The sequence below is a fragment of the Vigna unguiculata genome, chromosome 6 (assembly GCF_037176805.1).
Source record: "Vigna unguiculata cultivar grain cowpea cultivar isolate G323 ecotype 2 chromosome 6, ASM3717680v1, whole genome shotgun sequence".
Taxonomy (NCBI): Eukaryota; Viridiplantae; Streptophyta; class Magnoliopsida; order Fabales; family Fabaceae; genus Vigna; species Vigna unguiculata.
In genome coordinates, this window is record NC_140797.1 from 4242168 (window position 1) to 4257169 (window position 15002).

Below are 15002 nucleotides of genomic sequence, written 5' to 3' on the forward strand. Positions count from 1 at the left end.
GACGGTTCCCAAATTCTGCAGAGTTGGACACAAAGAGTTATCACCTGACCGCTCACAAGGTAAGTCCCCTTCGCGTCTAAGACTTGATCAAGTCCAAAGCCTAGGACCTCCTGCTACTCCTCACGACATAATCCATTCTACTTTACCTGAGCGTGAATGATTATTGGAGTTTCAGGATAACAACCAAATTAGGAGTCCTCATGTTCTTACACATACACTAACTTATTCTCTAGAATTCCCCTCGAAATTCTAATGCAACCACACCTTCTGATGATCTGATTTTATACAATTTCTACCACATGTACTACTAGACACAATAATCCAAGCATATTATGAATAAACATCACATTAAATCATTTATTATAGCTTCCAATAATTAAAACAGAGGAATAATCAACAATTCTGCATAGGAACTCGCCCAAGCTAAAAGCTCTCGCTTGGGCGAGAGGGTTATTCTCGCTTAGGCGGGTCACTCTCGCCTGGGCAAGACTCAAACAGTGGGCAACTCTGAAAATGAGGGAATTCTCGCTCAGGCTAAGCTGTTTCACTTAGACGAGAGTGTCTCTCGCTCAAGCGAATCTAGCTCACCTAGGCGAGACCTCTCTCAGTTGCAGGAGTGAATTTCTGGTAATTTCACTCAAGCGAGAGCTGCTCGCCTGGGCGAAATCAACAGAATTCCAATCTGTTTTCATATGTAGAGCCACACAATTCATACTAGAAACCCAATTTCCATACAACAATTAATCCAAACATCAGTCAAACATAGGATCATGCAAATCTAAGTTCTCATAGAAGATTTCTACTGAATTTGAGCAAAAGGCTAACTTCCCTTACTTGTTATGCTGTTTAGACAGCTTTATAAACATCAACGTCTTAAAAATGTCAACACCTCTAACTCCACAGGATGCTCTATCTACACATAGAAACATCATAAGAATGATCAGGACATATTGTTATGATCACTGATAAGCAGAGACTCATACTGATGATTAAAACGTCGCATGCAAGCGAAAGAGGGCTTGCATGCAACGGAAAACAGAAAAAGACTAAAAAGAGAGCGAAAACTCAACTTACGCGAACGGAGAAACTGATCGGTCTAATTTGAAGAGCTCACCGAGAGGATCAATCCTACGGTCTCGGTTCTTCAATCAGACGACCAGAGAGACAGAACCTCTAGAGAGTAGTCAGAGAACTCTAGAAAAGTGGTTTCTAGAGAGATGATGTGTTTTAAAATAATGAAACACGTTTATAACAATTCTATTTATACTAAAACCTTTTAATATTAAAATAATTGAGTCTCACTATTTTTAAACCACTATCACTTTTAAAACGCCATTTTCTAGGGCCTTACAGTGAGTAGCTCGGGGGTGAGTAGAGATATTCACCACAAGTGCAAGCATCCGCTGAATCCGACTAGATTATATGTAATCCGGATGAGTCGAGTCTGAGTTTAGTGTATTGTTTGAGAAGTCATAACATTATTGGTTGACATATATTCATTGGCCTATGAAATAGCATGTATTTGTATGATAAATTGTTTTATACTCTAGCTTACCTTTTTTTCTTGTTTGGTTGTCTTGCATGTGGTTCTTCTCCTTTTGCGATGATTATCAATTTATTAATGTGAGCATATACGAGAGGTTCTCGCGGTCAACAGGGAAATGGTGACTCCGCTGCTTAGCCCACCTGGGCTGGATCCCTCTTAGTAGATTTTCTTTTAGGGTTATGGCCCATGTATTGGCTGTCCTTTAAATTTCCATTTTGTTGCTTTTAAATTTTTTGTATCTGGTTTAGTTTGGCATTGTTGCGTGTCTTGGACAATTGTAAGAAGTTATGTGAAAACTCCAAGACTGTATTACTATATTTTGTGTATGATGCTTCCTTTAATTACGTTTATTAATTAAATGAGATGTTACATTTTTTATTTTTCCATTTTTTCATTCTCAATATTCTAAAACCACTTAAAAATGTCACCTGGCATGTGATACCTCATATGTGATAAAGAAAAACTTTTCAAAATTTATTAATCAAAATATGATTTTCCGATATATTAAACTAAGAAAAACTATAACAAAATGAAGAGAAGAAAAAAGAAAGTACGCTCTCTGATTTTGGCTATTATAAATCAAAATCCAAAGACAAAAGAACAAGCATTGAATTGCAGTGAATGAGACGCGGTTGCAGTTGCACACAGTAACATTACATCTCCACCAATCCAATCCAATTAATTGACCACCGTCTATCCATCAACCTCCGGTGTTACCGTTATGGCTAAACACCGAACACTGCGCAGCCGGCCTCGTCACCACCCCGCCGGCGCTCGCTGGACACGTCATGACCACCGCGGGCGGTGGTACCATGCAGTTGTAGGACACGCACAACGACGCCGCATCGGGCAGCACCACTCCCTCCCGCAGCGGAATCCCGGTTAGGTAGTTATGCTGTAGGTACAGCAATCTGGTGCTGCCGCGCCACACGCTCTTCACGTACGCCTCCGGAACCTCCCCCGTAAAACGGTTATTGTTCAAAAACAAACTCTCCACTCCCTCCAGAACACTCGAAAGCTCTCCACTCAGACAATTATGACTCAGATCGACTATAGATCCGGGTACAGGTCCGGGTCTGGGCCCGGACCCAAGCACACCAGAGAGATTGTTACGTTGTAAGAAAATGTTGAAGAGAGCAGGAAGGGAGAGCAATTGGGCCGGGATGGGCCCGGCGAAACGGTTCATACTGAGATCGAGGAAAGCCAATTCGGAAAGCGTTTGAAGGCCGTTGGGAAGAGGGCCCCACATGAGGTTCTGCGAGAGCGACAGATAACGGAGAGATGACGGAAGAGACGACGGTAACGGTCCAGTGAGTTTGTTGTCTTTTAGGTCGAGGTGGAGTAACGGGGAGTTAACAGTTTGGGGTAACGTACCGGAGAGAGAGTTGGAGGCGAGGATGAGGATTTTGAGTTGGGGCAAGTCGGTGAGAGTCGGGGGGAGTGAGCCGGAGAGTTGGTTGCGACTGAGGTCGAGGGTGTGGAGGCGGCGGAGGGTGGATAGTGCGGTGGGGATGGGGCCTGTGAGGCGGTTGGAGGTGAGGGAGAGGACGCGGAGGTTGGTGAGGTGGGCAAGCTGTAGGGGGATGGGGCCGGTGACGAGACCGGGAGAGAGGAGGAGCTGAGTCAAGTCGGTGAGGAGGGAGAGGGAGGCGGGGAGGGTGCCGGCGAGGGGGAAGGAGGGTTCGCCGAGGGAGAGAGCGGTGACGCGGCGGAGGGTGCAGGTGAGGCCAGCGAAGGAAGAGCAAGGATCGGGTGCGGTGAGGTTCCAGGTGGAGAAGAAGGGGTTGGTGGGAGAGAGGTCGGTGATAGTGGCCTTGATGGAGAGGAGGGCTGTGAGGTCGCTTGGGTGCAGGTTTTGTGGGAGAGATGGGCGAATAAGAAGAATCAGAAGCTGAAGGACGAGAAGAATAGTGGCCATTGGTTGTTTCAGTTTCAGAGTTTGACAGAAAAGTGTTTTAAGAGTGGTGTTTTGAGAGTGAAGGTGAGGGAATTGTTGTTGACGAGGGGAGATGGAGAAAAGGACACGGCACAACTTTTGGAGCCTTGGGATTCATTTTAAATTGTCGCTATTTATTTCTCTCTCGACCTCAAACTTTTTTATGCCCTGCTTCTTTCGGTCCTTGGAAACACACGCATGGTCACCGGTGTTAAAAAAAAAAAAGTGTTTTTTAACTTTTTCAACTTAAGTTTTACTAACTTACAGTAAAAATGTGTTATCTAATTCAGAGATACAGTTAACATAACTTTTAAAATGATTAATGTAAAATTAATAAGTTTATTGTATGTTACTTTTGTTATTAAATTATAATTTGTATTTTTTAATTAGATTAGAAGATGGTTTGATTATGGGAGATTATTCTTTATGTCAATGTAAACAAGTTTATTTATCGTGTTTGTATATGTTGATTTGGGAATTAAAGGAAGGATCGATTTGTCGAAGTGCTTTGTTTTGGGTCATCTTTATTTGGGATGAGAGAAATTCACCACAGTCGTAGAGAAATTTATACATTAAATTTAAACATTGCTTTTATAGTCTTTGAGGTTGTAGAGTAATCAACATATTTCTGCATAGCAAAGATTTTTTAATCAATAGTTAATACATAGTGGTTCTTATAGTGACGTTTGAAATTTATGCTACAAATAGTGAATGCTCTTGTTTATTTATATTCTCATTACTTAGATTTTTCTTTTTGTTTCGTTTTGTACTTACCGAATCCACTATCATAAGTAATATAGCTCAATAAAGTTCAATTAGCCTCATAACAAAAAAAAAATTATAAAATATTTTAAGATATATCTATTGGGACAAATATTCACATATTAACGATAATTAACATATTAACGATAATTATCATAAATCTCAGTAATTTGATTATGTCTTGATATTTCTTGATACAAAATATTTACATAATAGTTAGTATATCGTGTAAGGTGCCATATTATTATTGTTTTTATTATTTATTCAAAGTAAGTTGTTATTTTATTGATATTGATTAATACTACATTACATGCTTTATCACAAGGATCCAAGGCCCAGAAGGCCCTATAAATACTTCTAGTATTCCCAAGGAGCACATATTCTCTCATACTCATTCAAACTCTCTTACTAACTTGAGCGTCATAGAATTTTTTGCAGGTGGATCTTCCCCGTTTAAAGCAATAAGAGATTTGATTCCAATCATTAGGAGCATTCAAGTCACCATTTAGATCTTGCCACCTTTATAAAGGTCCACACTCTCAATTATGTTAAGAATAGGTTTAACTTTCCATAAAAAGTAGTAGATCTTAAATCAAAAAATAAAAGATGTAAATAATTCTTTTAACTCAAAGTAAATAATCCTAAGATTAAAATAGTTTCTTTCCTTGGTCAAGGGAGTTAGCCTTTCATTTATAAGAACATCAGTTACAAATCATTTTTATTCCCCAAAAGTAGAAGGATTTTCAATTACAAAAGATAATAATAAAAAGGATAAAAGATTACAAAGATGACAACCACATATCAGATCTCCTATACAATAATATTTTTTTACATAAATTTAAACTAGTACATAAAGGGAGCTTAACCTAAATTCTGAGCAACATGAACCTCGACCCACATCTTAAGTATCACGAACCTTAGCCTAAATCTTGAGTACCACGAACCTTAACCCAAATCCTGAGTATCACAAACCTCGACCCAAATCTTGGCACATCCTGCTAGGTCATTCCTGAGTCTTTTTCCTGCTACAATAACTAGCAAAGACCCCCAAGGTATCATGTTGGTCTTCATAAACACAAATGTTCAAGAATTTTGTTGTTTTGGAATATACGCAAGCCTCAAAACTTTGAGATGATTAGACTTACTTGATTAGCTAGTCAATCCAAGTACAAGTCCTCTTATTGGGCGGACATGCACTAGGTCAGGTCGTGTATTGGATGGTTCCTTTAGGTGTGTGGTCTTTAGTGGCCTTCCTGGGATCTGGTATCTCGGAGAGGACGATGACGAGTAGTCCATCATCTTCCTAAGGTTGTTTCTTATGGTTGTTTGTTTTAAGGGACGAAAATGTGTAGTTTCTTGTTTGGGTCAAGGACAAGTAGTCCATCACTTCCCTAGGGTTGCTTTTTAGGATCGTGTATTATAGGGGACGAGGACAGGTAGTCCATAAACCCCTTCTCTTCTTGATGTGTGATGGAGCTCATTGCATAGATTGATGGAGGAGGAGCTTCATAGGTGCAACTGAATTGGATTGGAAGCAAGGTTAAAGGCCCTAGAGCAATGGAAAGGTTCAGTGGAAACGAAGTTCTAGGGAGGAAAAGCTATCCTACAGGAATGAGGCTAGAGGAGATCTAAGGAGATTCCTAGCTAACATGACTCTTAATAAGGCAAATGTATGGAGTGCTCTCAACACCAAGTTATCATTCAAATAAGAGTAACCAGATACAAGCTTAGGAGGCTCTAATTTATAGTAGAGAAACCTCCCTCAAATGCAATGCAAATGTATGTGGAAATAGAATGAAAATGTATGGCTTAGGCAAGATACATGCCTTCTAGATCCGTGATTCATGGGTTGTGCGCCATGTGGCAAGTCATGCCTTCCATGCTTTTCCACCATATGCAAAATGAGAGAAATATGCTCCTAAGAAGGTTATCCGCCAAGCTTAAAAAGTGGGCTTGAATTGGCCTAATTTGGAAGCTAGAATCAATGTACTTTGACCAATTATTTTGGAAAGCAAGCCTAACATTTGGCCCAAAAGAAAAGACTATGCTACTGACTTTTACATGAAGGCCATCATATTTTAATATCTTCTTTAGCCCAAGAGAATAACGTGTGAAACTCATTAAGCTTATTGGGTTGTTGTTGCTCTAGGCCTTCTTGTATCTTTCTCACCATACTTCTAGTAATTGGGCCTTTTGATGGGCTTGGGCCTTGAGTTGAATGTGGGCCATGTAATGGGCTTAGGCCAAGTCCATCATCTCCTCCCCCTTGGAAAGGATTTGTCCTTAAATCTTAATGTTAATCATCATCCATGGTTCCTACTATGTTTGGATTTGCACAAATATGGAAACCTTTCTTTTCTTAAATGCAACCAAACCATATCTCCCTCATTAAAATTCATAGCTTTCTTGCCTTTGTTGTTGTATTTAGCAATTTTGTCAATTTGAGTTTGGATTTGGTTTCTCACTTTCTCATGTAAATCCTTAATGAACTTGGATTTAGATACCCCTTCCTTATGAACAAAATCAAAAGAAGTATGAAGTGGTATTAAATCTAAAGGTGTGGTATGATTGAAACCATATACAACCTCAAAAGGTTAAATCTTGGTGGTGCGATGGACCACACAATTATAGGCAAACTCAATGTGAGGAAGATATTCATCCCAAGGTTTATGATTGCCTTTTAGGATGACCCTTAACAAAGTGGATAAAGATCTATTTACTACTTCAGTTTACCCATCAGTTTGTGGGTGATAAGTAGTAGAAAAGGAGAGTTTAATTCCTAGTTGAGACCATAAAGTTCTCCAAAAGTGACGAAGGAACTTAGTATCTCTATCAGACACAATTGTCCTAGGAATACCATGAAGACAAACCACATATTTGAAAAATATATTTGTAATATTGCTAGCACATCTACTTTGGAGCATGGTATAAAATGTGCCATTTTTGAAAAATGATCCACCACCACAAAGATAGAATCAACACCCCTAGAAGTTCTTGGAAGTCTTAGGACAAAGTCCATGCTAATGTCTTTCAAAGGGGTAGAGGCAATAGGTAAAGGAGTATAAAGGCCATAAGGGATTGTAGTAGATTTGGCATGTAAACATGTAATACAACTAGAGCAATGTCTTTGAACCTCTTTCCTCACATGGGCCAAAAGAATTTTTCTTTAAGCATGATCAAAGTTTTAGTAACCCAAAAATGTCCCATAAGTCCCCCTTCATGCATTTCTTGAATAAGAAGTTTCCTATGTGAACCTTGAGGAATAAAAATTATTCCTTCTTTAAACAAGTACCCATTGTTCATAGAATCCTCCTTAGGACTTTTGTTGACAATCCTTGTAAATGGATGAGAAATAAGGATCTTGAAGATACAATTCACAAATATTATCACAACCAAAAATTTAAGAACCTAATGTGGCTAGAAGAGTATATCTTCTTGAAAGTGCATTAGCCACAAAATTGGTCTTACCCTTCTTTGGTAATATAGGGAAATTGCTCTAAAAATTCCATCAATTTGGCATGTCTTTTTTGAGCTTGTGTTGGCTTTTCAAAAACTCGAGTGATTCATGATCACTATGAATGATAAACTCTTTTGATACAAGGTAATGTTTTCAAGTATGAAGAGCCCTCACAAGTGTATAAAGCTCTTTGTCATAGGTGGGATAATTACGAAAAAGCCCATTTAATTTTTCACTAAAATAAGCAATTGGATGGCCTTCTTGTAATAAAATAACACATATGCCAACACCCGAAGCATCACATTGTAGCTCAAAAGTTTTCTCAAATTTTGGAAGAGCTAGAATGAGAGCTTGAGTGAGTCTAGCTTTAATTTTATCAAAATCATGTTGTTGTTTTTCACCCCACACAAAAGAAATATCTTTCTTAACAAGTTCATTTAAGGGTGAAGCAAGAGTGGAAAAGGTGGGTATGAACCTTCCATAGAAGCTGATAAGGCCATGAAAACTACGAATGTCCCTAACATTTTTAGGAATAGGCCATTCTTGGATGACCTTGATTTTCTCAGGGTCAACATGGATCCCATTTTTGTTAACAATAAATCCTAGGAAAACTACACTATTTACACAAAAGGTACATTTATCTATATTTGCAAAAAGTTGATTAACGCTAAGAAGAGAAAAAACATCCCTAAGTTGGCCTATATGACCACTAAGACTCTTACTATACACTAAGATATCATCAAAATAAACTACAACAAACTTACCAATACAATCCCTCAAGACATGATTCATTAACTGCATGAAAGTACTTGGAGCATTGGTGAGGCCAAAGGGCATTAGCAATCATTCATAAAGGTCAAATTTGGTTTTAAAGGCAGTTTTCCACTCATCACCCTTTTGGATATGAATTTGATGGTAACTACTTTTGAGATCAATTTTGGAGAAAATAATGGCTCCATGTAATTCATCCAACATATCATCAAATCTTGGGATGGGATGCCTATATTTAATGATGATGTTGTTGATGGCGCTACAATCACAACACATACGCAATTTGCCATCTTTTTTTGGAACCAACAACACTAGAACTACACAAGGACTTAAATTTTTTGCACCAAACCTTTATCCAAGAGTTCTTGTACTTGAGACTCTATCTCCTTTGTTTCTATGGGATTTGTCCAATAGGCAGGTCTATAGGATAGACTAGCCCAAGCACAAAATCAATTTGATGTTCAATGCCTCTAATAAGAGAAAGCCCACAAGGTCCATCTTTAGGAAAGACTTCATCAAATTCTTGAAGAAGAGAAATAATAAGAGGAATGACCTTAGGATTTGAAACATTGGGATCTCCTACCTCACTCTTTGACATCAAATAGAGTTATTGGATTTGTCTTCATCTCTCCTAGCTCGCATTTGAGCTTGGTCCTCAATGAATTGAATAAGAGTAAGAGGATGAAGAAAAAAATTCTTGGCATTGTGTAGGAGAGTGGTCTCATTGGTATGACCATTGTGGCTTGTTTTGCGGTTAATTTTCCATGGTCTTCCCAAAAGAATATGACAAGCTTCCATTGGAATTACATCATATAAAAACTCTATCTTTGTATTTTCCAATGGAGAACTTGATGTCCACTTGATGCTTAACTTTAATATCCCTATCTTCATTAAGCCAATGAAGTTTATAAGGTTTGGGATGAGGTATTAAAGCTAAGTTCAACTTCTCTACCAGCCTTGTCCTATAACAATTCCAACACGACCCACTATCAATAATTAGAGCACATATATTTTTCAAAACATCACATCTAGTGTGGAAAATATTTTCTCTTTGATCATTGAGAAGAGTACTTGGTTGGTTATTGAGAAGTCTTCTAATCATGACAAGGTGTCGTTCATTAGGATATGCATCTTCTTTGGAAGAGCCTTGTGAATGAGTACTCTTAGAGTCACTAAAAGAAGACTCATCTTGGTTGCTATAGAGGTCATGGCCCTTTTACACAATAGTTCTTTTTGTAGCACATTGGGTTGCTACATGACCTCGACCTAGACACTTTAAAGCATTTGATTTCACTGCTTCTCTTGGTGGAGGTCTCACCTCTTTCAATTACCTTTGTTGGATTCTTATGAGTGGTATCCCTTTCTTTGGAAAAATCCCTTTTAAAATCTTTATGGAAATCACTTTTGGGATAAGAGATATAAGAATCCTTGCAAGAAGGTTTTCTTAAAAGTTGATGCTCAACCTTAATACACATTTAAACAAGATCATTCAAGCTATTGTAAAGTAGCAATTCAACTCTTTCTCTAATGGCATAATTAAGACCACTCAAGAATCTAGCAATGGTAAGATCTTCAACTTCCTTTCCAACTCTTAAAATATAAAGCTTCATTTTTTGTCTATACTCCTTTATTGTCATTGACCTTTGTTGGTGTAACGTCCTAGCCGGAAATTACTTATTAAAATAAAACAAAATAAAAATTAAGTAAACAACCTCGTTTATTATCAACAATTCCCAAAATGCGGGAAGGAATTTAAAACTTTAAGTCCAACGCGCCAAACCAAATAAAAATAATGCACGACAATACCGTAATACAAATATATTTGTCTATAAAAGTATTACAATAAATCCATATTCTGACAAAACAAAATCAGTAAAACTCCCAAGAGGTCTCCACTCCGTCTCTATGCATCAACCTGCTCACCTACATCAACATCTGCTCCCATGTAACAAGTTACAAGATCATCACCACACACACACAGATAGGGTGAGCTCATTTAAATAAACCTTAAAAATTATTATTAAATACATCATTTCAACATTAAAACCTGGGTTAGTATTCTTCTCCCTTTTTCCCTTACTTCTTCATTTCCAGCACTTACATTAGACGTCTATCATTTCTATACCCTTTATGTGAGATCAATGATCGATCTTTGCTGCACGAGTGTCTACTCGCCCCTCCGACTACAGGCCACCACCTGATAGTCCACACGTGGGAATAACTTTGCCACAGCATCTCACAATGACACCAAGTGGAGTTCCCCAAAACAAACCTAAGTTTGTAGTTGTTCCCAGACTACCAAAACTATATCAGCATGCACTGAAGAGGGCAATCTTCCGAAACCTCGCCGTACGAGCCACAACCCGCACACTCCACTGGACTTCCTAAACCACCCGGCTACAACCTAAAGTGGTCACATGTTACCCAAATACAAGATACACTCGTAACTGGGCCCCCAGCCAAAGCATCGCATCATGAACATCCCTTAAAGCGGTGTAGAAAACTTTCTCGCGCACCATCACTGGACCAAAATCACCTAGCATGCATCTCACGCCGCTAGGCGAAATCTAGCTCTAGACTGCCTGGCGGGCATCTCACACCGCCAAGCGCCACGCGCCATCAGGGGTGCTGCTGCACCGTCACCGCCTGGCGGGTCCAAGCCTACCGCCAAGCGCCACACACCATCTTGGTCATCTGCTGCACCACTTCTACTTGGCGAAACACTGCCGCTAGGCGCCTCGCGCATACAGGCCCCACTGCCACTCTTTTAAGTTGATATCGCCTGGCGGCTCGCCCTCACCGCCAGGCACCACACAAGTAGCGCAATTGTTACTAGTTTTGGCATATTAAACAGGTCCTAAGGGACCTCAAATCACACATTTCATAACTCACATCACATGTACAATTATCCATTTATGCTAAAATGACTTAATCACAATGCACACATCTTAATCAAGTCAATAAGACAATTATTCTCATTTATACACATCATTCTTTCTTTTATGTACTGAATTGAACTCTATCCTATTCCACTCAATATAATCCAAATATTTTATCAATGCATATCAACAATTAAATATAACATGCCATTCAGATTGTCAATAATATACATGTACTTTTGGAATACACAAGTATGGATGCATATAATCTCCATCACTTCGAAACATCACTCTCCATAGTCCATTCGTGAGTATAAATCTAATAAGCATTTTTACACACTTTGCACCTATCATTTTCTTAGTTCTTAACATACAATTTAATTAACTATGAATGCCCTTCTACTTCACATTACACATTACAATTTAACCAATTAATCTTATCATGCTTACTAATTCCAGCCTATCACATATCACAACGCATTTAATTCCTGATGAGTTCAAATTTTTGCCCTCATTTAATATTTAAATTTGGGGATTTAATTGAATTTTCTGTGCTTAAAGATTGATTTAATTAGGATTTGTGATTATTGGATTTATTGAGTAAGTTTGGTAAAAGTGGCGTAAAAATTGATTTTAGTTGCATAAAATATTATTGGATATTCTAACGTTTGTTAATGCAGCTGGAATTTATTTTTGGTCAATTAATAATGTGATTTTAAAATATTCAAAGTTACAAAATAAGTCCAAAATCAAGAAATTCTGAAAAAGAATAAATCAGGAGCTAAATGCACCCCCAGTTTTTACTTGCACACTCCTTCTAAAGTGGACGACCAAAAACCTGTTCTGCACCCCCAGTTTTCACTAAGTTGCACCCCTCCTACCACTTAAACTCCACTCAACCAGATCACGCCATGTGGCAATCCCCACCTCTTAAAATTAGCCAACCAGAACAAGCCACGTGTCATAATCCTACCCTCACCAAATTAACCAATCAGATTCTGCCACGTCATCATCTTCATCTCCCAAAACCCTAACCCTAATTTTCTCCTCTCCTTCCACCCTCCACACAGCCGCCGCCGCCAACCTTTTCCGACCACCATCGCAGCTCCGTCGCGCCACCAGATCGTCTCCATCTTCTTGCGCAGAACGCCACCGCGAGCACACCACCGCCGGCAACCACGAACCTGCAACCACAAATCGCGTGCTCCGTTTCCGCAGCCACCGCGAGCCACCGCGAGCACACCACCATCTTCTCCATTCTCGCGTCCAACAGCTCCGCGCGCCACCACCATCGCCATCTCCACCGCGCCTACACCTGCATCTGCGCGAGCCATGAACCTGCGCAGCTTCACGCCACCACTGAACTCCCGCAGCGCCACCATCATCGCGGCACCATCTTCTCACCTCTGCAACGCGCGAGACGAGCACACCACCACGACCACCACGCCGCTGCAACAGAACTGCCACACCTCCGCTCGTCGGACCACCGCGCAGTTCACCACCTATTCTGCAGCCACCGCGAGCTCGCCGGAGCAGCCACACGTCGGAGCAGCCGCCGTCACGAGGGAGGGAGAAGAGTGTGAGAGTGAAACCCTAATTCTGGAGAGAGAATCTGCACTGCCACATGTCAGCGTCTGATAGGACAGTCAAACTGGTCAACTGGTCAACTCTAGTCAACTAGTCAAAGTCAGCAGTCAATTCTGGTCAAATTCTGGTCAATTTGGTAAAAATGCTTAAATAAGAGGGGCAGAATTGGAAATTGGACAGAAATTAAGTTGCTAATTAATTAAATAAAAATAAAAGATTTTAGCAACTGACAGATAAAGCCCAAAGTCCAGTGGAAACCTATATAAAGAGACTTAAGGGAGTAGAAGCGGGACACAATTCACAACTGACAATTTTACAACTCACAGCTTAGACACTTAGAACTCTCTGGTTTTGGCAGATACCGTCTCCACCACATCTCTCATTCTTTCTTTTATTTTCTTTCTTTCATATCATCATGTATTCCATCAAAGCCATGGAGGGCTAAGCTTTTAAGGGTTGATTCCACTGTAATTTCTTAAATGGATTCTGAGGTTAGATGAATTTATATGTTTTGTTATTTTGATTATTGTTGTGGTTTTTGTTTATCTATGTCCTTTGCTTCTTAATCGAATAGAGAATAATGATTTTAAATCTACATGCATGCTAATCATATGAGTTAAGAGGTTTTTAAATAAAATTGAGACTTTACTTTGATTTTGTTTAGAAACTTTCATTTGATTAAATAAGTTTTTGCCAATAATTGAGACTTTAATTTGATTAGAGGTAATTACTTTAACTAAAATTAGTCAAGACTTTACTTTGATTAATTAAGTTTTCTATTTGGTAAAGAAACAAAGGAATAGACATGATTAGGCATAGTAAAATTAATTGAGACTGTACTTTGATTGAATTTACTATGGACAATCTAACAATTCTCACTTTTAATTGAGACTGTACTTTGATTAAAAGTGAGGATGCCAATAAATGAATTGAGTCTTTACATTGATTGATTTGTAAATCAACAACAATAATTAATTTAACAATAATCTCTAGATAACCAATGAAGAATCTTATTTAGAAAAAGCAGTGAAATTGACCTATTTACTATTACTGTGTTTACAATCTTCCGTGTCATTTTCTTTGCATAACAAAACCCCCCCTATTTTTATAGTTGCTAGTTTTAAATTGCATTTTTGAGAATCAAATATTTGAGATCAATTCCGTATTCGTTGTGAGACGACTCAGGGTTATCTTAACCCTAACTATTTTCTTCACTACAAACTGGCAATACTGAAGTTGCTAAAGTAGTGGTAATTTGATCGCCTAACGACAGCGATATCAATTCCCCACTCAACAAGTTCCATCATGCGAACACACCCAAAACAACCTTTCTGCTAGTTTGATAGGGTGCCTGGCGGCAGCCTTAGCGCCGCCAGGCGGTGCTTGAAAAACTGGGTTCTCCCCAGGTCTGTTCGCACCTTTCGTGGCTTCCCCACACCCCACTTGTACTACCAATTCGAATCCGCGTTTTTAGTCAAAATATGAGTGGTTCCATCATCCAAGTCTATGTCAATTTATGTCCATACCATTATCATACAAGCAATCCAATAGATCAAACTCGACACAGCATTTCATCATCTCACACCCCATATACCCCAACCCCACATGGAATCCTCATTCATACCAATTTCACACACCATTCAATTCACATGCGATTTTTCTTCCTTAAACGCATCTATACACGAATACATAATTATTTTCAACATCACAAATATCACAAAACTCACCACAAACCAGAAACTGGCCAAAACAGGAAGCGTCGCCTGGCAGACCACACACAGCCGCCAGATGGTTCAAGGAAACCCAGAAAAATAGGGCTTACACACATGGGTCGCCTGGTGGCGCATGAACTACCGCTAGGCGGTTTCTGGAAAAATCCAGAAACGCGAAGAAAACAAGAATAGACAGGTTCTACACTTTCATTATGGTTCAGATCATATAATCAATCGATAGTAGAATAAAAGCAAGCAATAAGAACTCCCCTAACTTGGATTTCGTTGTCAAATTGAGAATTCTTACACTTCCAATCCCTAGCAATGAACCTCTCCTTGACTCCTTCCCCAC

At 39.2% G+C, this 15002-nt stretch overlaps 1 protein-coding gene across 1 annotated transcript; it reads right to left on the bottom strand.

The window, feature by feature from the left end:
• Positions 1–2081: 2081 nt before the first annotated feature.
• Positions 2082–3705, bottom strand: LOC114189034 (Leucine-rich repeat (LRR) family protein). Its single transcript, XM_028077732.2, has one exon. The coding sequence runs from the start codon at positions 3462–3464 to the stop codon at positions 2247–2249; it is 1218 nt and encodes a 405-aa protein (XP_027933533.2). The 5' UTR covers positions 3465–3705; the 3' UTR covers positions 2082–2246.
• Positions 3706–15002: the final 11297 nt, after the last annotated feature.